General features: G+C 44.9%; 1 protein-coding gene across 1 annotated transcript in view; it reads left to right on the plus strand.

The window, feature by feature from the left end:
* EPS8L1 (EPS8 like 1) overlaps positions 1-23,341 on the plus strand; it is a 132,153-nt gene that overhangs the window by 37,681 nt on the left and 71,131 nt on the right. The window contains exons 2-3 of the mRNA XM_040432560.1: positions 15,861-15,906; positions 19,547-19,587. Coding sequence (XP_040288494.1) covers positions 15,890-15,906; positions 19,547-19,587 — 58 coding nt within the window. The 5' untranslated portion in view covers positions 15,861-15,889. The remainder of the gene's footprint in view (positions 1-15,860; positions 15,907-19,546; positions 19,588-23,341) is intronic.

Here is a 23,341-nt window from a genome sequence, read left to right on the forward strand (position 1 = left end):
AAAAGAACAAGTGATTATGTGGCTAGAGGTACATTAGGCAGTCACTGAATAACAATTTTACTGTAGGCCAGTGGAGTACAGGCCCCAAAAATTAGACATTCACCTGACTGAAAAGGCCTTTTATGCCGCTGTATATACATAAGACAAGGAGAATTCTTTGTTCTGGGTGTGGCGGATATGAGTGGGCTGGCATGAGGAAATTCAATTACACGTGGTCGTCACAGGTGTTGAATTCCTCCGAGATCCATGCCTCATTAATTTTTAGAAATGTGAGGTAGTCCACACTGTTGTGAGTTAGGCGAGTGCGCTTATCGGTCATGATCCCCCCTGCTGCGCTGAACGTCCTTTCGGACAGGACACTCGATGAGGGGCAAGCCAAGAGTTCCGTGAAAAATTGTGCCAGCTCTGGCCACAGGTCAAGCCTGCACACTCAGTAGTTCAGGGGTTCCTCGCTTCTCAGAGCGTCCACATCGGCCGTTAACTCGATGTAGTCGAACACCTGTCAGTCTAGGCGTTCCCTGAGGCTGGACCCGGAGGGCGGCTGTCGATGGGTTGGCTCCAAGAATGATCTCATATCCGAAGTGACAAACACATCTTCAAACCGCCCTCTTCTTGCAGGCGCGGTAAGATTGGTTCACTGTGGGTGAAAAAATTCCTCTGCCAGTGCCCGCAACAGCAGAATGCAGCATCTCTCGCAGCAAGGCCTGGAAATGCTGCATTCTGACAGCCCTCTCTGATGCTGGTAACATGTCCGCTATTTTGTGTTTGTACCGGGAGTCTAAGTACGTTGCCACCCAGTACTGGTCCTTGCCCTTTATGCTTTTTATATGGGGTCCCTCTTCAAACACTGGAGCATGAAGGCCCCCATTTGCACTAAATTGGAAGCGTTGGAGCCAGAGGCGTAGCTAGAAATGACTGGGCCCCATAGCAAAAAAATGTATGCCCCCTCTCGGATCTCCCACCCCCACATACCTCTCGGACCTCGCCAACGCATTTGTGCCAGTGTAGGAAATGTATGAATCTAAATGTCTGTGTGTTAAAGAAGATTGTTAAATTGTACAGGGGTCTGTAACACAAGAAGGTGAAAGTACATATCGTGGGGTGTGTATGTGTATTACACAGAAGGTAGGGATATGTATCTTGTGTAGTTTGGGTATTAGGGAGAGTAAGGGGTATATATCAAGTGCTGATACACGTGTAGGTGAAGAGCCGCTCTGACATAATTCGTCTCTTTCATATTACAAGCTCCCCTTATATATAATTTACTTACAGTTCTGAAGACTCAGGGGTGCTGGCAGGCTTGGCCTCAGGGGTGCTGGCAGGCTTAGCCTCAGGGGTGCTGGGTGGCTTGGCCTCAGGGGTGCTTTGCAGGCTTGGCCTCAAAGGTACTGACAGGCTTGGCCTCAGGGGTGCTGGCTCGCTTGGCCGGGCATAAGGAGTGTGGGAGACTGTGAGGCCTTTTTTCTCCAAGCTGCTCCGGAAAAAAAATATTTTTCATTACACCTCAGGTCAGACCACGAATCAGACCCCCAATGTTAATCAGACCTCAGCTAACAGCCCCAATAAGATCCCTAATGGTAATAAGACCTCAGATAACACCTCAGCTCAGACCCCAATATGAATGACCCCCAATCAGACCTCAGATAAGAGCCCCATGCCTCATAGCAGCCCCCAGTAGCCTCATAGCACCCCCATTGCCTCTCACCATTAGGCCCCTAGTCCCTCTCACCATCCCCCAGTGCCTCTCCATCAGCCCCCAGTGCCTCTCACCAGCCCACAGTGCCTCTCCATCAGCCCCCAGTGCCTCTCACCAGCCCCCAGTACCCTCACCAGCCACAGTACCCTCTCCATTAGGCCCCTAGTGCCTCTCACCAGCCCCCAGTACCCTCTCCATCAGCCCCCAGTGCGCCATCCCCGGTATTTAAATCATTGGTTGGCAGTGCGCCCTCCCCCCCTCCCCGGTAATCATTGGTGGGCAGTGTGCCCTCCCCCGCCCTTCCCAGTATTAAAAATCATTGGTGGGCAGTGTGCCCCCCCCTCCCCGGTAATCATTGTTGGGCAGCGTGCCCTCCCCCGCCCTTCCCAGTATTAAAAATCATTGGTGGGCAGTGAGCCACCCCTCCCCGGTAATCATTGGTGGGCAGTGCGCCCCCCCTCCCCGGTAATCATTGGTGGGCAGTGTGCCCTGCCCCACCCTTCCCAGTATTAAAAATCATTGGTGGGCAGTGCGCCCCCAGGTCCCCCCCTTCATTGGTGGCAGCGGCAGTTCCGATCGGAGTCCCAGCAGTGTAATTCTGGGGCTCTAATCGGTTACTATGGCAGCCAGGACGCTACTGAAGTCCTGGCTGCCATGGCCAGTTACTCTTCAGAATACTTACATGCGCTGTGGCTGCCGGGCGCTCCTTCTTCTTGTAACTCACAGGTCTGTGCGGCGCATTGCTTATGCTTATAGCAATGCGCCGCACAGACCTGTGACGAGTTACAAGAAGGAGGAGCGCCCGGCGGCCACAGCGCATGTAAGTATGCTGTGCTGACTAACTGACCATGGCAACCAGGACTTCAGTAGCGTCCTGGCTGCCATTGTAACCGATCGGAGCCCCAGCATTACACTGCTGGGACTCCGATCAGAACTGCCGCTGCCACTCAAATTATTATTTTTTTTAATCCTCAGCTGGCAGCCCCAGTGGTGTAGGGCCCTATAGCCATTACTATGGCTTCTATGGCGATCCCTACACCACTGGGTGGAGCGCCCTGGCTCCTGATTATCGCCCAGGAGAATGTCGTCCTCGATCTCCTCCCCCCAGCCATGGACAACACCAGTGAACCCCGAAAAGTTTAAAGTCCCCCTCAAAGCCTGCTCTTCTTGCTCCTCCTCCTCCCCACAGCCACCATCCTCCTCTGACTCCTCTTCAGACTCCTGCTGACTTGTCTCAGATGAAGTAGCCCCCTAGGGAATTCATTCAGCATTGCGACTTCCTCATCCTCCAGCTCCTGCTCCTCGACGGCTTGATCAATAACACGACGCAATGCATGCTCCAGAAATAAGGTGTAAGTTACAATGTCACTGATGGTGCCCTGGCTGCGACTGACCAGTTTGGTGATCTCATCAAATGGCTGCAGAAGTCTGCATGCATCGCGCATGAGCAGCCACTGGCGTAGTGAAAAGAAACCAAGCTCCCCAGAACCTGTCCTGCTGCAGAGTTCGTACAGGTAGTCGTTAACGGCACGTTGCTGCTGGAGCAGCCTATCAAGCATATACAAGGTGGAGTTCCAGCGTGTCGGGCTGTCACAAATCAGACGTCTAACAGGCAGGTGGTGTCGCTGCTGAACTTCAGCGAGCCATGGCCATGTAAGATCTTCTAAAATTGCCAGAGATTTCCCTGGCCTGCCACAAGGCGTCCTGGAAGCCAGGGTATTTGGCAACAAATCGCTGCACGACTAAGTTCAGGACGTGTGCCATGCACGGCTTGTGTGTCATTTTGCCCTGTTTCAGCGTGCTCAGCAGATTGGCACCATTGTCGCACACCACTTTACCAACTGTCAAATTGAGCGGGGTTAGCCACTGATCGGCCTGTGACCGTAGAGCTGAAAGCAGTGCAGGACCAATGTGGCTTTTGGCTTCAAGGCACAACAGCCGCAGCACAGCATGGCAACGTCTCACCTGGCACGTTGAATAGGTTCTGGGGAACTCCCCTCCTCTTCCTCTCTTGTGGGCACTCACGTGACGTCCATCGACACGTCATCATCGTCCCCTTCACCACCACTGACAGAGATCTTGGAGTAGGCAGCAACAGCAGGGACCACCCTCATTAGGCTGATCTGGGTACTGTAGTCAGACCGCTAAGTAGCGACCTTTGCTACCTCCTCTTCCTCATCCGATGCCAAGAATGGCTGCGCATCGGTAAGGTCTGGGAATGGATGGGAAAATAATTCCTCTGACTCGAGTGGAGGGGCTATGATGGTGGTGGTGGTATCTTTGGGGGTGCACACAGCAGAGAGTGAGGAGGGTGCAGATACAGAGGATGAGGAGGGTGCAGAAGCGGAAGTCTGAGTGAGCCACTCAACCAACTCTGGTGCGTCCTTTGACGTAATCGCACACACCTTCTCCAACTTCCCACTTAGCTTCCAGCCTGGTGCACCTGCCCGACCCCTACCACTCCTGCGGAATGGCCTGCCTCTTCCTCTACCTAGTCAGAGCGGAAGAAGAAAAAAGAGGGTTAATCACCAGACCTTCTATTTGAGGATCCGAGAAAAACTTTTGCAGGGCGCCAAAGGAGGGCAGAGATAGGAATAGAGGTCTAATAGATATAGGTGGGCTGGCTGCCGCTGGTCACCACCTAACGCTGATGGACACAGGGTAGGTGGTTTGGAAGAGAAGTGGTTGTCCGTGGGAACGCTAAAAAAGACCAGGTGGATGGCGCCAAAGACCCTTAGATACAGATAAGGGATAAGAGTGGATCTCTTTACGGACCCTTGGTGTTGACACACTTGAAATAAGTGTGTGCTCAAAGAGTATATAGAATCACGTGTTAAAATAAATGATATCATATAAAGATTGTATCATATAAAATCACATATGACCACATAAAAGTATAAAAAAGATATATATAAAAAATTATATATATTAAAGATGACTCACTTCACCCAGGAGGGTAATGTGGGATAAAGCTCAAGACACCCACACCACACCTCCTGCGCCTGGGTCGCCCGTAGAGATGTCAGATCAAAACACACTCAGGAGTCTTATCCTTTTTCTTTCTCTTTATTCCAAAGCCAGGGTGGGGGGAGTGGACGGCTCAACGCGTTTCGGGGCCTCTGTATGTGTCCCCTTCATCAGGAGAAGATACATAGTATAGTACATAGTACATAGTATCTGCTCCTGATGAAGGGGACCCATACAGAGGCCCCGAAACGCGTTGAGCCGTCCACTCCCCCCACCCTGGCTTTGGAATAAAGAGAAAGAAAAAGGATAAGACTCCTGAGTGTGTTTTGATCCGAATCTGACATCTCTACGGGCGACCCAGGCGCAGGAGGTGTGATGTGGGTGTCTTGAGCTTTATCCCACATTACCCTCCTGGGTGAAGTGAGTCATCTTTAATATATATAATTTTTTATATATATCTTTTTTATACTTTTATGTGGTCATATGTGATTTTATATGATACAATCTTTATATGATATCATTTATTTTAACACGTGATTCTATATACTCTTTGGGCACACACTTATTTAAAGTGTGTCAACACCAAGGGTCCGTAAAGAGATCCACTCTTATCCCTTATCTGTATCTAAGGGTCTTTGGCACCATCCACCTGGTCTTTTTTAGCGTTCCCACGCACAACCACTTCTCTTCCTCTACCTGTCATTTTCAAAATGACCCTGTGCCAAAGACCCTAGAGAAGAGCAGTATTTTTTGAAGCAGGTATATCGCAGGCCTCAATCAGTATTTGGTGGAAGATGGTATATCAAACCCCTTAATCAGTATTTTGTGGAATCAGGTGTATCTCAGGCCTCAATCAATATTTGGTGGAAGCAGGTATATCAATCCCCTTAATCAGTATTTTGTGGAAGCAGGTGTGTCGCAGGCCTCAATCAATATTTGGTGGAAGCAGGTATATCACACCCCTCAATCAGTATTTTGTGGAAGCAGGTGTATCGCAGGCCTCACTTAGTATTTGGGGGAAGCCGATATATCAAACCCCTTAATCAGTATTTTGTGGAAGCAGGTATATAGAACCCCTTAATCAATATTTGGTGGAATAAGGTATATTGCACCCCTCAATCTGTATTTTGTGGAGGCAGGTATATCAAACCCCTTAACCAGCATTTTGTGGAAACAGGTATATCGCACCCCTCAATCAGTATTTTGTGGAAGCAGGTATATAGAACCTTTTAATCAATATTTGGTGGAAGCAGGTATAGCGCACCCCTCAATCTGTATTTTGTGGAAGCAGCTATATCAAACCCCTTAATCAGTATTTTGTGGAAGCAGGTATATCGCACCCCTCAATCAGTATTTTGTGGAAGCAGTTGTATCGCAGGCCTCAATCAGTATTTGGTGGAAGCAGGTATATTGCAACCCTCAATCAGTATTTTGTGGAAGCGGGTATATCAAACCCCTTAATCTGTATTTTGTGGAAGCAGGTGTGTCGCAGGCCTCAATCAAGATTTGATGGAAGCAGGTATATCGCACCTCTCAATTAGTATTTTGTGGAAGCAGGAATATAGAACCCCTTAATCAATATTTGGTGGAAGCAGGTATATCGCACCCCGCAATCTGTATTTTGTGGAAGCAGCTATATCAAACTCCATAATCAGTATTTTGTGGAAGCAGGTATATCGCACCCCTCAATCTGTATTTTGTGGAAGCAGGTATATCAAACACCTTAATCAGTATTTTGTGGAAGCAGGTATATCGCACCCCTCAATCAGTATTTTGTGGAAACAGGTATATAGAACCCCTTAATCAATATTTTGTGGAAGCAGGTATATCGCACCCCTCAATCAGTATTTTGTGAAAGCAGGTATATAAAAACCCCTTAATCAGTATTTTGTGGAAGCAGGTATATCGCACCCCTCAATCAGTATTTTGTGGAAGCAGGTGTATCGCAGGCCTCAATCAATATTCGGTGGAAGCAGGTATATCGCACCCCTCAATCAGTATTTTGTGGAAGCAGGTATATCAAAGCCCTTAATCAGTATTTTGTGGAAGCAGGTATATCGATAGCACACCTATACCAGTCCTTAAAAAGACTTTTGTGGCCCTATTAGCTAGCATTTGGTGTTCCTAACAGTCTGTCCCTGCTCCACAAAGCAACCTCTCCCTACACTGGCAAAACACAGAATGTAAAATGGCTGCCAGATCGGGTTCTGTTATAGGGTGGGGGTGTCCATGTGATGAAACATCTCAATTGGCTGTCCTGTCCCACCTGATGTGTGTGTTATGGGTCAAAGTTCGACACAATGCAAAAGAATATGGCGCCGGCGGACATTGCAATATGTTCGCCGAATGGCAAATGTGCAAAATTTGCAGCAAATCGACCGCCGGGCGAACCGCAAGGCCATCTCTAGTAGCAGGTGTCTGCAGGTGATCACATTTTCAAGCACCTAGCGCCAATCTGTGTCATGTGGGAGGGGAATAATAGCCAGAATAAAAGCAACGTTTTTCAGCCAAATGAAACCTCCAAAATCAGATCAAGTCATGCGGGATGATTGTGTGATGCCTCCTATGCATTGGCGTGCTAGTTGGCGTCACTTATTACAAACTGAGAGGGACAGAATCTTTGAACTAAGAGACCATGTGTAACACCCCAGAGTGGTGTTACCACTCCTGCACCCTGCTACTATCTCTAATGGGCTAACAAAACGTCATCTTATGTATTTTGTTTAGGTCCTCTACAATGTGCATTCCTAATATCTTTATGCAACTGTTCATGTCATGTGCCTGGTTCACCAGCAGATGGCAGCAAACACAGCAAAGCTGTACTTGGGTAGAATGAAACTCTCCATTCCATTCTAACCCCCCTCTGGAGAGAAGTGGGCTAGTCCTACTTCCTGCAGGAAGCGTGGGGACCAGTTCCAGTTAGTTCTAGCTTACCCCCTGCAAGGGGAAGGGTGTGCAGAGGCACGTCTCTGCTGGACATGCCCACACCAGCCAGAGCACCCTAAGCTCTGCTGGCCATGGAGGCAAAAGCCTAAAGTATCAAGAGCCAGGAGATTAGTTCCGCAGTTGAAGATAAGTCAGACTACAGAGTGAAGTGCAGCATCAAGAAGAAGCTGAGTTATCCAGTCATCCTGTCAGTACAGCAGTGAGAGAAAAAGATATAGCAAAGTTGAGTTTGCCTGCCAGTTTAATGCTAAAGCCTGCTGGAACCAAGACAAAGCCTGTAAACTGTTTGAAGAAACGTTTATTCAAGTAAAGCTACCATTTAACTTCATCTCAAGGTCTGGGGTCCAGCCATATCCAGGTAGGAGCACCGTGACACATAAAGAGACAGATAGGCCGCACTATACCGCTCGGCATTCCTACTAAACCTGGGTCACGATATAGAGGGCCCTAGGGGGAGACGGCCCGTTGCACTTGGTTTATCACTGCGGCAGATCGCTACACGCCCACGCCGAGATAACATTGTGTGTCCCAGTGTTGGAAGTACAACGACAAACTGTAATGACCGCAGGAAGCGGTACACAGAGGTAAACCTATGCACAGACAGATCATTTGATTAGAAGTATGGCATGTGGTGATCCATTTTGTACTGCAAGTTAAAGAGGACCTTTCACTAGAATAAAACATCTAAACTAACTATACAGACATGGAGAGCGGCGCCCAGGGATCTCCCTGCACTTACTGTTATACCTGGGCGCCGCTCCGTTCTCCCGTTATAGCCTTCGGTATCTTCATAGTTAGGCTCCACCCAGGGGAACCTGCCGGCGTCTCATTCTCCCATGCTGTAGCGCTGGCCAATCGCAGCGCTCAGCTCAAAGTCTGAGAGAAAAAAAAGCCTCTCAGGCTATGAGCTGAGCGCTGCGATTGGCCAGCGCTACAGCATGGGAGAATGAGACGCCGGCAGGTTCCCCTGGGTGGAGCATAACTATGAAGATACCGGAGGCTATACCGGGCGAAAGAAGCGGCGCCCAGGTATAACAGTAAGTGCAGGGAGATCCCTGGGCGCTGCTCTACATGTCTATATAGTTAGTTTAGATGTTTTATTCTAGTGAAAGGTCCTCTTTAAATTGGATGTCACATCACAAGCCTAGGTCGCCAAACAGTGTTTATATAAACCAGGCATGCTCAACCTGCGGCCCTCCAGCTGTTGCAAAACTACAACTCCCATCATTCCCTGACAGCCTACAGCTATCATCCTACAGAAGGGCATCGTGGGAGTTGTAGTTTTACAACAGCTGGAGGGCCGCAGGTTGAGCATGCCTGATATAAACCATCAGAAGGCATTTGCATGACATCGGGCTACAGGCCAGATGTCAGGCTACAGGTGTTCCATCGACCTCACACCACCGCTCTCAAAGGCTATCATGGGGCACAGTAAGATGTCAATGGAGGCTGAAATGGAGGTCTGACCTCTTTAGCGATGAGTTCTGCTTTTGTCTTGGATACAATGATAGCTGGAGAGTGGTCTGGAGACCAGATGGGAAAAGACAAAAAGAGGCCTTCACAAGGGAATGTCACACCAGTCCTAGTCCATAGGGATTATGGTGTGGAGTATGTAGATATACGGTAGCCAGACCCCTCTAGTCTTCATTTCAGGTGCACTAATAGCTCATCGTCACAATGATTTGACCGTGGGACCCATAGTACTGCCATTTCTCAAAAGCCGTTTTCCAACAGGACAACACGCCTAAACATGGTATCATGGCCTGCAGCATCACCAGATTTGTATCCCATTGGGCACATCTGGGATGTCATTGTTCTGCAATTGCAAAGAGAGCTGCCAACAGCGGATCTTGATGATTTACGTGTCCAAGTGCATTCAGCGTGTTATAACATTCCTCAGACAACCATTAATAACTTCATTGATAGCATGTCAAGGTGTGTATGTATTTCTGCATGTGGCACTCTAATACTTAATACTGATTAAATCGAGATGTTTACAATATTTTGTTTCCATTTTTGTTATAATTTATTAGCATTTAGTTAGCATATCATTCTTCTTGGTGTTTATTTTCAGTGGTGAGGAGTGTAGAATGAAGGATTTCTGTGTAGCCAGGTCTATGTTATCATTACATAGTACATATGAGTAATAATATGTCTGTAATCTTTTTGGTTTTGTGACCCACAAATTGCAAAATGTATGTCTACGGATTACTTTCAATGGTATAAATAATGGCTATGGTAACTAAAACAATGAATCAGTGTCTCTGATTAAACTCTAAACATTGTCAGGCCCAGAAGACAAGTTTACTGATTGTTTGGGATGACAATAAACCTAGTGCAGTCCAATGCTGTATAAGTGTCTTTAACACTATAAACCAGGGAACTGACAAACAAATGATATACCATGACAGAGGCTTCATGCACATGCCAGTGTCACACATGAAGACTGGGTGGAGGGATACAATGTCTTGTGGAATTTGCAGAAAAAGCTTTCATTTTAAATGGAATCTGTCAGCAATTCTGAGTCTTTAAAACTGCTGACAGCAATTTATAGGTGACAGGGATAGAAATGAAGACATATTTAGAAAGATGGTCATGTAGATTGTATAACAGGAATTAAAGCTTTCATCTGCCTGGCACCATGGGCACAAGTGTCCAGAAGTTAGTCTCTTCGTGTTCATATTTCCCAGCCCCTAACCTCCGCTCTGAGTGATGGCTCAAGTAGTCTTCTGATTGGATGCTAGTGCTCAGAGCAGAGGGCCCAAGAAGTGTGTGCAGAGGGCCCAGGACACTGAAATGAAAGGGACAACCTCCAGGACATTTATGACCATCGCTCTAGTTATGTCTGCCCTTCTCTCCTTGTCATCTATGTATTGCTCTCCACATTTTTTAGAGCCCTGGGCTCTGAGACTCCCTTTAACATTTTAGCAACCAATGATCGCATATTTACGTTCATGGCCACTAAGTAATTCATTAAGTGAATTCTGCTCCATGCATGGTGGATGTCGGCTTCGTTACACAGTTGTGTTCGCTGACAGCAGCTGGGATCTGAGTGGCTCCAATCCTGGCTGTTTAACTAATCAAATGCCGCTGTCAATAGTGAATAGTGCACCAACAGTCAATAGTGTGCTCCTTCTGTCCTCCAATCAGGATAGCCACAACGTAATCATGGACAGCTGATCAGCTGCTATGGCAGCCGGAGATCTTCTGAAGGTCCACAGAATACACAAGTATTGCTGAAATATTACAGGTTTAAAGGGGTTGGCCAATGTGTATGTAAGATGACTATATTATAATGTTCTGTGCTGTCCGCTTAGAGGTACTGTCCATAAGACTGCTGCTGATGTAGGGTCATGTGATCAAACACATTAATCAGCCTCCTCTATTCTAACACACTGCACCAAACTTCCAACAGTGCAAGTGCAGACCATAGGTGAAATGTATTGAAATGGAGGAGACTGAGTGATTTGTCTGGTCACATGACTCTCCATCTGCAGCCAGTTTATGGACTGGACCTTTGTGCAACAAGGGGAAATATAGAAAATGGTGCAGAATTTTAATAAAGACTATATTAATAAATATTCATTTTAATAAAAACTATATTAGTAGGTGCCATATCATCATCTTACAAACACATTGGTCAACAGTAGCCAGAGGCCAACCCCTTTAATTAACATAAGGGGACTAATAAAAACAGTAAAATTTAACTGAATAAAGTTTAAAAAACAATAAAAAAAGTAACACTACAGAGTCATAAATCCCTCCTTTCCCCATTTCTCATGTCTGTTGTACATTATGAGTAGGAACAGAGAACACGTAGAATATATGGTTGGTAACTCAAATTCCCTGTAAATCTATTTATCTATAGGCATTAATTAGAGAAGCTTGTACCTGCTGATAGACGCTCAAAAGGCTTCTTTGCAACTTCCATTGTGTATTCTGTATTAGCTCACTCCTCCAGTATTAACTCATAAAGGCAGTAATCCACATTTTCTAGTGTGATTTTTCCTGGACCTTGTTGGAAATTGCCCAAAAATATGGTGCAGGTTTGCCCTTTTTAGTGCATTTTTATTTGGAACATCTGATTTTAGAGAAATCCACTTCAACTAGCTACCATGGGAGGGTGGGGCTAACCTGGAAAGGGGTATGACCTAAAACGCACCATTTGGCAAAACTTAGCGCCATTTTGGCATTGAATTCTTCCAAAATTAAGCCAACCAATATTTGGAACAGAGTCTGAGAAAAGTGTCTGTCTCTGCACCAGATTTATTATCTGAGCCCCTGTGATAACCCTGGTGCAGGTGTAAACATCTAGCGTCTACAGGATTATTAAATCTGTCCCAGTCAGTCTAATAATAAAAACATATTATAATACTACTCTATAATCAGTTCTCTGATGTATAAATATGGATATCACTAATACTACTCTATAAGCAGTTCTCTGATGTATAAATATGGATATCACTAATACTACTCTATAAGCAGTTCTCTGATGTATAAATATGGATATCACTAATACTACTCTATAAGCAGTTCTCTGATGTATAAATATGGATATCACTAATACTACTCTATAAGCAGTTCTCTGATGTATAAATTTGGATATCACTATTTGAGTGCCTAAGCTTTAAATTGATCTCTACTTTTTAGCAGCATTTTGTTTCTAGGACCACAATTCTGTGCTGATTAATTTCTTAACCTATCGGTATAGCTGTCATAGCTCTATTTCTGTCATTACGAGCTAGAAATGACAACATTCTTGCTTTCTCCAGCCACCACTAGGGAGTGTTTATGTGTTAATGCATGCATTAAGCTTTAAAGCTCCCTCTAGTGGTAACACAAAGGATTTGGAGAGCTGTATCACAGAAATAAAAATTTGACTGCGGTAAATACACTTAAGAAATTGATGCAGCATTTTGAACCTACTTTTCAACATAAATATGTGATTATTATTCTTCGTTAAGACCACTTCCATAGACAGAAGAGAATATCAGGATTTACAAACATTGTAATGGGCATGAGTGAGGACCCACTGTACCAACCAACTGGTTTGGCTTATGGCTAACTCTGAGGGTGTTATCCTGGAAGTCCTTCAGTACTCACCATTTAACTTCTATACAGGGATCTGGACTTCGCTGTGCAGAAGCCACAAGGATGCTACCCCTTGAGATGGTCCCTGTGTGGTTGGCAGCTGACCCACGGGGTCAGAGATACCGGTGTGTGGGCAGGCAGCGTACAAGGGTATCCATAAGACAAGTCTGAGGTCAGCCCAGGCGGCAATAGGGTAATCTATGAAACAGGCTAAGGTCAGGGCAGGCGGCTAGAAGTCAGAATCGGTAGTCAGGCTGGAGTGCGGTACATGGGTGGTCAGACAACGAATACACCTTTGCTGGTTACTAGAGACTAAAATACTTAGGGATGCCCAGCCATTGGTCAGGAAAGGATTTTGACACATGCGCTGGCCCTTAAACAGGTAGAGAATGAGCAGATGCTCCCTATAGTAGATGCATAGGCAGAAGCCTGCAGAGGGTGCCAGTGGCCAGGAAGAGGAAGAGGATCGGGGCTAGTCACCAAGGCCCTTTCCTACAAGTTAAATGAACAATTTAGGCTGCTACATCTGAATCTCTAAAGATTGAGATTAGAATTAGAACCAGTTTGCTTGATTTGTCTTGTGTCGTACAGGTTTTTTTCTTTTCTGCTTTCTATATCTGAAACACTGATCGAAAGTCATCTGTTCCCAGGGTCATTCAGTATTTTTAAATGTATTCATTGGCTTAGTTATTAATACTGATTCACATGGACACTACCTGTTGGGGGTACTGGTTCTCCTTGCGGTCATCTGGCTAGTGTTGGAATTTTTACAGGCAATGCTCCTCAAGAAAAAATGATGGAAATAAGCTCCCCTCCAGAAGGAGGAACACTGTGTGGGTCATTTATTATGACCAGTGTTTTAGACACCACACCAGTCTTAATAAGGCACTGTGCTGGTGTTGCATCTACCAAAGTTATGTAGAGGTGCCGGCCTCCATATAACTTCGACCGCTGCTTCTAAATCCTTCGAGCTCCCTTGCTGGCGTAGATTTAGACAATTTTCTACACCTAAAACAGGTGTAGAAAATGATGAATGAGACGGGCCTGCCTGCTCACCCCCTTTCCCGCCCACACCACACCCACTTTTTTAGACCTGCCATGAGCGGAGAAAAGTTGCAGATTGCGGCACAAAGGACCTTTGCGTCACAATCTGCACCAGATACACGCGTAATATAGGTGTATTTTCTGTTTAGTAAATGACCCTCTTTGTCTCTAGTTCCAACTGTAGGTAGATACCTAGTAAGTCAATGTCCACCCTACTAGGGATATCAGCTAAAACATGGGTATCTCTGAACCTCAGTCAGGTTTCAAGGATCTTTAAAGCATCTGACATTGACTTCCAGGGCAGCTTCCTACATGTGGCACTAGAGAAACAGTTTCGTCCTTCTGGAACAGAGCTCATTTGTAGACACAACTCCTAGTTGTTGGGTTTCATCAAGCGAGTTACTGCTAAAGGTTACATAAAATCAAGAATACATCTATGCATACTCAACAGTGCAGTCATAGAATGGGTCACTCTTTATGAAGTGACGTCCAAGGTGACAATGATTGCACCTTTCCAATAAGCTAGTTCAACTTCTGCCTTACTAAGAGATGCTCAAGTCAAACCTTAGTAATAGACACTTGTGGGGTCATTTATCAAACTGGGGTAAAGCAGAACTGGCTTAGTTGCCCATAGCAACCAATCAGATCCCACCTTTCATTTTTGACAGCTCATTTGGAAAATGAAAGGAGGAATCTGATTGGTTGCTATGGACAACTAAGCCAGTTCTATCTAACACCAGTTTGATAAATGACCCCATTTATCTGTGGAGTGATGACGTGAGTTTCACCATCTTACAGTCTGACAGATACATTTTGGCTTAGTGGATGCCAGAAGAACATTCTTACTCAATTCATGGTGCCAACAGTAAACATTGTTAGAGGAATACTGGTTTTAAGGGGTTTTCCAAGATATTAATACTGATGAGAAGGCAGCAGTGCTCTCAGTTTTTCCTAGGCCAGTGACCTAGGCCAGTCACGTTCCTCCTTCACTTGACCTAGGTGCAGCTCAGCCCCATTGCAGTGAATGGGGATGAGCGCAATACCAAGCACAACCACTATACAATGTATGGCGCTGTGCTTGGTAAGCTGCAAGAAGACCGGAGTGCTCACAGGAGCGACTCTGCCTTCTCAAAAAGCTGATTGGCGGGGGGCCCATGTGTGGGACCCCACACCAATCGGATACCAAAGACCTATCCAGAGGATAGGCCATCATCAATATTAAAATGTTGGAAAACCCTCTTGAGGTTGATTTATCCTGGGTTCCCTAGTTCAAGTAAATGTAAACATCCACAATAAAGTATATAATAATACTGGGCTTCCAATTTTGCCAATATATAAATCAAGTACAATAAAACAATTCTTGCTCAGATGGTTGTCAAAGACTATCCTTACTATCAGCCAACTGTGAACCATTGCCAGACCCCACTAGGGATCTTATGGTTGAATGGATGGAGTCATGTTGTAAAATCAAGTATTTCCAAGAAAATATAGATTTGATATTCTTCATACTTTAGGCTGTGTGGTATATCTGTTTGCCTGAACTTTTATTGTGTAATTCCAGTATGTGGAGCAGTTACAATTTTGTATAGTTAAAGTCAGGAGTGGATTCAAAAGTAATGGGAAATAAGTAAGGGCGTATGCTTCCTCTTCCTGTTGGAGCCACCACTTTCTTTGGCTGAAAAAGACTGCATTAAAAACTGCACTTGTTTCCAGCCTAAGGCTAGTTTCACATTTGGGGCAAAAGATTCGGCAGGCTGTTTCGGCAGAGAACAGGCTGTCGGAGCTCTCTGGATCCAGCATTGCCGGACTGTACCAGAATGCCCACTGGCATAATCAACTATAATGCAGTCCGGCAGAGATTCGGCCACTACTCTGCAAATATGCCGAGAATCGGTGGGACAAAAAAATGCTGGAAAACCCCTTTAAGTATACTGTATGCCATGTTCTTAGTTTAGTTCTAAAGAAAAATAATAATAAAGAAAAATAATGAATATTTTAATAATCTATTTTGTATGAAAAAGCAATTTGTGCCCATATTTTCTTAAAATTACACAATTTACCTGTAGTAATGAATAATAAATGTGTAGTACTGACCATCTATTTTCTACACAATTAGGAAGAAGATCACTTAACCTGAAAGTCAAAATGAATGCCTCACCTCGGTATGTACTATGCCTGCATTTATTATTGGTTAAAATTAGAAACGTAACTACTTGTGGAATCGTGTTTAGAAATTTTATAGTATGTACTGTGGCAATCGATAGGCACTCTGTGTGCCACCATATGGTACCTCCAGCAATGCTTCTAGGGCAGAACACCTCCATAACATGCCAAGTCAGTGGTAACTTGGTGACTAAACTAAAGTAAAATTACAAAGTAAAAATGCATCCTATGCAAATATTCCTACAACTTATCTGAACTTAGGAACTTTTGGTGCACCAAATTCAAGAATTCAAATATAGTTACAGTGGTGCTTAAAAGTTTGAGAACTCTTCAGAACTTTCTATTTCCTGCATAAATTTGACCTAAACCTACATCAGATTTTCAGATAAATCCTAAAAGTACTGTATATAAAGATCAAATATCACATGCCTGTGAGTGACAAAAGTATGTGAACCTTTGCTTTTAGTATCTGATGTGACCCCCTCTTGAACAGCAATAACTGCAACTAAACATTTCCAGTAATTGTTGATTAGTCCTACACATTACCTTGGGGGAATTCTCTTCAGGTCTTTCCACAGCATTTCTTTTAGATTAAGGTCAGGACTAGTGATGAGCGGCAGGGGCTATATTCGAATTTGCGATATTTCATGAATATTTGGGTGAATATTCGTCATATATTCGTGAATTTGCGAATTCAAGATTTTTTTTCTTGATCGCGAAAAATCGGCAATGTAATATTTGCATAATGCACACAAAGTACAGGCATGGGTCACTTTTGCTACATTTTCCAAGCTGCTAGAAGTTTCCTGAGACTGGAGAAAATGGTTGGCACGGCAGAACATAAAAAATGGCTTTATATGCAGTTAGAGTGCTCCAATATATTCACGATTGCGCAAATCGGCACTAACGATGTGAATATTTTGGCGCAATACGTGAAACTTCACATTTTAGCAGGTCTGCTTGTATATATGGACAGCAGAACCTATCACACTACCTAACACCCTGCACTGCAACAGCTACACTAGATCAGGATATAACCTACACTTACTATCTGTATTATATACACTGAACAAAAATATAAACGCAACACTTTTGGTTTTGCTCCCATTTTGCATGAGCTGAACTCAAAGATCTGAAACATTTTCTACATACACAAAATACCCATTACTCTCAAATATTGTTCACAAATCTGTCTAAATCTGTGTTAGTGAGCACTTCTCCTTTGCTGAGATAATCCATCCCACCTCACAGGTGTGGCATATCAAGGTGCTGATTAGACAGCATGAATATTTCACAGGTGTGCCTTAGACTGCCCACAATAAAAGGCCACTCTGAAATGTGCAGTTTTATCACACAGCACAATGCCACAGATGTCGCAACATTTGAGGGAGCGTGCAATTGGCGTGCTGACTGCAGGAATTTCTACCAGAGTTGTTGCCCGTGAAATGAATGTTAATTTCTCTACCATAAGCCGTCTCCAAAGGCGTTTCAGAGAATTTGGCAGTACATCCAACCGGCCTCACAACCGCAGACCACGTGTAACCACACCAGTCCAGGACCTCCACATCCAGCATGTTCACCTCCATGTTCGTCTGAGACCAGCCACCCGGACAGCTGCAGCAACAATCGGTTTGCATAACCAAAGAATTTCTGCACAAACTGTCAGAAACCGTCTCAGGGAAGCTCATCTGCATGCTCGTCGTCCTCATCGGGGTCTGGACCTGACTGCAGTTCATCGTCGTAGCCGACTTGAGTGGGCAAATGCTCACATTTGATGGCGTCTGGCACGTTGCAGAGGCGTTCTGTTCACGGATGAGTCCGGGTTTTCACTGTTCAGGCCAGATGGCAGACAACGTGTGTGGCGTTGTGTGTGTGAGCGGTTTGCTGACGTCAACGTTGTGGATCGAGTGGCCCATGGTGGCGGTGGGGTTATGGTATGGGAAGGCGTATGTTATGGACAACGAACACAGGTGCATTTTATTGATGGCATTTTGAATGCACAGAGATACCGTGACGAGATCCTGAGGTCCATTGTTGTGCCATTCATCCACGACCATCACCTCATGTTGCAGCATGATAATGCACGGCCCCATATTGCAAGGATCTGTACACAATTCCTGGAAGATGAAAACATCCCAGTTCTTGCATGGCCAGCATACTCACCGGACATGTCACCCATTGAGCATGTTTGGGATGCTCTGGATCGGCGTATACGACAGCGTGTTCCAGTTCTTGCTAATATTCATGCAAAATGGGAGCAAAACCAAAAGTGTTTCGTTTATATTTTTGTTCAGTGTATATAAGCTATCTAGCTAACTATCTATATACTGTAGTGTGGAAAGCACAGAGCACAGCAATGACACTGCTCTCTCTCTCAGAACTTTAAAAAACTGTAGAAAATGAAGTGAATGAAGAGAATGCTATGCATATATGGCATGCTCTCCATTTATAGCAGGATCTCACTCTTGAAAAAGGAGCTGGTTCCACAGGCGGGACCCGCACCTGTCAGACATTTATGGCGTATCCTATCGATATGACATAAATGTCCCAGATGAGACAAGCACTTTAAACTTTTCTCTACACTACCATGATTTTGAGAAGTGAAAACCTTCACTGGCATCACCAATATACATAGCATCAAATCTACGATGATGCAAATACTGGTAACTAGTAATGCCATCAGGTAGCTCCCTCTGTAGGCAAGTCATGCTATCAACCTTTACTTGTGCTTAGCCACCAGTAACTATTTAGCAGTTTGACCCGCATTTCCACGTGCCATATGGCGCAACCTCTAACCACATATGATCTTGACATCCTCCTACCCGTTGCCGTTTGCTTTGACTCCCGGCTTTTGTCCTTTATTGTGCTTCTTTGTTGTTTCATGGAATTAATGATACAATGGTAGAAAATTTGGCAGCTGTGATAACAATCTGCCTGGATCTTATCTTCCCCTTAATCTGGTCTAAAGCTGCATGGCGGGTGTAAGGAGGAAATACAGAAATGTGAATAGAGGGTGGGAGTGGGACCTGCACTCAGGCCAAACCACTCCAGCTGGATTCTTTTGGGTTCCCTTAAAACAGCATTTCCCGTCTGGTGTTTTCTCTTTCACATTCACAGAGGTTGAAATCAGGTGACCCTAGAAAATCTATGAATACTCCACTCATTTGCCTCTGTATGTTACACTATACATGGTCATAGATCCTGCATGAATGTACATACGTGATGTAATTCCCCAATATTTGCCATATTATATTGCTTCTGGGACTGAGTCCAGTGGCTCATGGAGGCGCCAGCGTGCATGCGGCACTGACGTAATACACCCTCTGTGCATGTGTCACTGTATAACAAGAAATGGGTGACACGCCATATACTGGAAGACCTCTATTGGAGGCTGTATTGGTTGCCGCTAAGCTTTCCAAGAAAAAGATATCATTAAGAAGCAACTGAATAGAACTGATCAGCTTGACAGAATTAAAAAACCCAGGACCTTATTTATATTTCCTTTTCATGTTAAGTATAAAGTCTCTGCAATATACTGGCATACGTGCTAGCATCCACTATAGACGGTCAGTGTATCATTATTCTCTATATTACTAGTCTGATCATTCCATTCTAATATCATTTTCTGTTCTCTTTCAGACTAAACGGGGTGTCAAAACCCAACGCCAAATCCATATATGGTGAGTCCAATATTAGCAGCCTGTTGTGTTGGCAGCCCCAATACCTGGGCTAATTAAAGGAAATGTGTTATCGGAAATTGACCTATTGTTTAAATCGAGTTTTTATGCTGAACATATTTAAAAAAAAATTTGGGCTATGTTTGTAATTTTCCATGCCGCTATCTATATTTTTAAAATAATATTTTAAAAATACTAAAGTCCTGCAGTTTTTCGCTTTGTTTGCATATTCTCTCCTCTCTGGTTAAATAGATTGTTCAATGAAGATCCCTGTCCATATGGCATATTAGGTTATGGAGGTTATCCCCCATTTGGGGTTATGGTTGGCTTGAGCCATACTTGTATTACTGGTATGATAGCAGTTTGTGCCCACTGCCGCTCCTCTCCTACTGGTGGGCATGACCACCACCTTACTCACCCATTCCATAGCTACAGGGCACGGGAGACTTAGGCCCCTTGCAGACGAGCGTGTCCGGATTAGGTCCGGATGCGTCCCGGTGCATTGCGGCAAACCCGCGCGAGTAGGAACACAATTGCCGTCAGTTTTGACTGCGATTGCGTTCCGTTGTTCAGTTTTTATCGCGCGGGTGCAATGTGTTTTGCACGCGCGTGATAAAAAACTGAATGTGGTACCCAGACCCGAACTTCTATACAGAAGTTCAGGTTTGGGTTGAAGGTTGTGTAGATTGTATTATTTTCCCTTATAACATGGTTATAAGGGAAAATAATAGCATTCTGAATACAGAATGCATAGTACAATAGGGCTGGAGGGGTTAAAAAAAAAACACATTTTAACTCACCTTAATCCACTTGTTCGCGCAGCCTGCATCTCTTCTGTCTTCATCTGTGAGGAAAAGGACCTTTCATGACGTCACTACGCTCATCACATGGTCATTCACATAATCCATCACCATGGTGATGGATCATGTGACGAGCGTAGTGATGTCACCACAGGTCCTTTACCCAGGTCCTGAAGAAAGAAGACAGAAGAGATGCGCGAACAAGTGGATTAAGGTGAGTTAAATTTTATTTTTATTTTTTTAACCCCACCAGCCCTATTTTACTATGCATTCTGTATTCAGAATGCTATTATTTTCCCTTATAACCATGTTATAAGGGAAAATAATAATGATCGGGTCCCCATCCCGATCGTCACCTAGCAACCGTGCGGGATTTTCACGCAACCCCATTCATTTCTATGGGGCCTGCGTTACGTGAAAAACGCACAAAGAGGAGCATGCTGCGATTTTCACGCAATGCACAAGTGATGCGTGAAAATCCCCGCTCATCTGCACAGCCCTATTGAAATGAATGGGTCCGGATTCAGTGCGGGTGCAATGCGTTCAACTCACGCATTGCACCCGCGCGGAAATCTCGCCCGTGTGAAAGGGGCCTTAGTCTCACCATCGTCTTCCTGCCCTGCAGTCCCAGGCGCTGGGGTAGCGATGCTCCTTCCATGCAAGCTGGGGCCTACTTCCTGTTAGCAATGCCTCTCTCTGCCCGTAGGGCACTCCTCAATCTTTCCCAGCCAATAGCTGGTTACCCTGGGTTACTTTATGCATCTTCCCCTGTGGGAAGGTGCCTGAGCAATACATTTTAGTACCCTAGTTTCCTCCAAAGGTGTGCCGTATTCATTTAGATGTTCCATGTACCTTCCTCCGCTTTTTCTCTGTTCTAACTCTGATATGACTGAGACTACTTCAAGAGGTAGTGGTCTAGTGGTTCACCTGCAGTGAAGTGTAGATCCCTGTATTGGGATAAAAGGTGAACAACTGAGGAGCCATTTAGATAAGCACTTAGGAGTAGCCCCAAGCCAAATCTGTTCAAGTGACACAGTGAGTGGCCGCCGTATAATGCTTTGTTCCTCTGCATGGGAAATGCCTGGCTGGCCGTGACTTTCCATAGCATGATCAGCTGTTTGCTCGGGGGTGCCAGGAGTAGATGCCCAAAGAGTTTAATTTTGAAAGGTGAATGTCTCTGATGTGACAACTTCTTTAATATTGGGTGGCTCTAATAGGATATATGCAGTGTCGGACTGGGTGCCTAGGGCCCACCAGTAAAATTCATTTTGGGGGCCCACTGTAAAGCTACATATGAATATTAACCACCCATACAGTGGCGGCAGCAGCAAGATGCTACAATATGATTATGGGGGCCCATGCAGTGACTTTGAGAGGGAAGGTCCCTGGGTAAAGAGGAAGTGACTAGCCTGACTCTATATCTAAAAGTCATCTCAGCCACCCAATGTGTCTATAATAATAAACTGGGTGCTTTGTTAAATAATGTCTCCAGGCTTATCTAGTGCTGTTAGTATACTGTGCCATGTTTCACTTGTAAAAAGGTTGAGGGACCCATCTTGCTCAGGGGCCCACCAGGGGATTCACCTGTTCCCCTGTGGGCCAGTCCGAGCCTGGACATATGTTGTCTTGATGAAATAAACCCTTTAGTGCCATTACTAACCAAACAGATAATTGAGATTTAGGCTGGGTTCACACGAGCGTGTCTGGATTAGTTCCGGATGCGTCCCGGTGTGTTGCGGCAAACCCGCGCGAGTAGGAATGCAATTGCAGTCAGTTTTGACTGCGATTGCGTTCCGATGTTCAGTTTTTATCGCGCGGGTGTTTTGCACGCGCGTGATAAAAAACCGACTGTGGTACCCAGACCCGAACTTCTTCACAGAAGTTCAGGTTTGGGATCGGGGTTGTGTAGATGTTATTATTTTCCCTTATAACATGGTTATAAGGGAAAATAATAGCATTCTGAAAACAGAATGCTTAGTACAAGGTCAATTGAGGGTTAAAAATAATAAAAAAAATTAACTCACCTTCTCCTCTTGTTCGCGTAGTTCTCCCGGTCTTTAGTTCTTTAAAAGATAAACTATGGGCTAAAGGACCTTTGGTGACGTCAGATCACATGCTCCAATCACATGGTCCATCACCGCGGAATACTCGCCCGTGTGAACGCAGCCTTATGCTTTGACTTTAGCTTTACATTGACGATGGTGCGGTTTGGTGGAGTTCTGTCCATATCAATAAGCAAAAAAAGTAACCTCCTTTGTAAAGGATCAGTTACTAGAAAATCTAGACTATCAAGTCTGCTAGTCACACCTGTCATAGGCATGGATCTAACGTCTATAATTATGGTAGCTACAGGTGGTACAACGCACAAACCCACCTGCTTTTCATTTCCACAATGTGTAATAAGCAGAAGGTTGGAAACAAGAGAGTAATGGGGTGGAGGACGACCCAGGGTTCCATAAATCTATAAGTCCATTGTGAACCAGAGTTGTTCGAAATGGCTACATGCTGGTGGTTTAGTGGTCCCAAGTCTAGTTTGAGAATCATCCCCACATTTTCTATGATTACAGTTTCTTAAATGAGGGCCTAAGTTTTTAAAGGGGTGTTTCTACCCAGCCAGCAAGTGTGATAAAATCCTAAAGACTATATACTTAACCATTTTTTCCTCCACCACATCCAGTGCCACCACTCTGGTCCTCCCCAGTGTGCTGTGTTTGGTTGTATAAATTACACGCCTGTATACTCCATGTGACTGCCACAGCCAATCACCAGCCTCAGCAGTTAGGTGCCATATAGTGTATACTGCTGAGGCCATTGATTGGCTGCGGCAGTGTCCATTGTATGAGGTTATGTCATTGTTGCAGCTAAAAAGCGGGGAGGAACAGTGCTGGAATTGCGGGGATGAAATAGGTAAGTCTATATTCTTTTATTATGTTATCACAATTGCTGCCACGGGGGAT

The sequence above is a fragment of the Bufo bufo genome, chromosome 1, assembly GCF_905171765.1.
Source record: "Bufo bufo chromosome 1, aBufBuf1.1, whole genome shotgun sequence".
NCBI classification, from domain to species: Eukaryota; Metazoa; Chordata; class Amphibia; order Anura; family Bufonidae; genus Bufo; species Bufo bufo.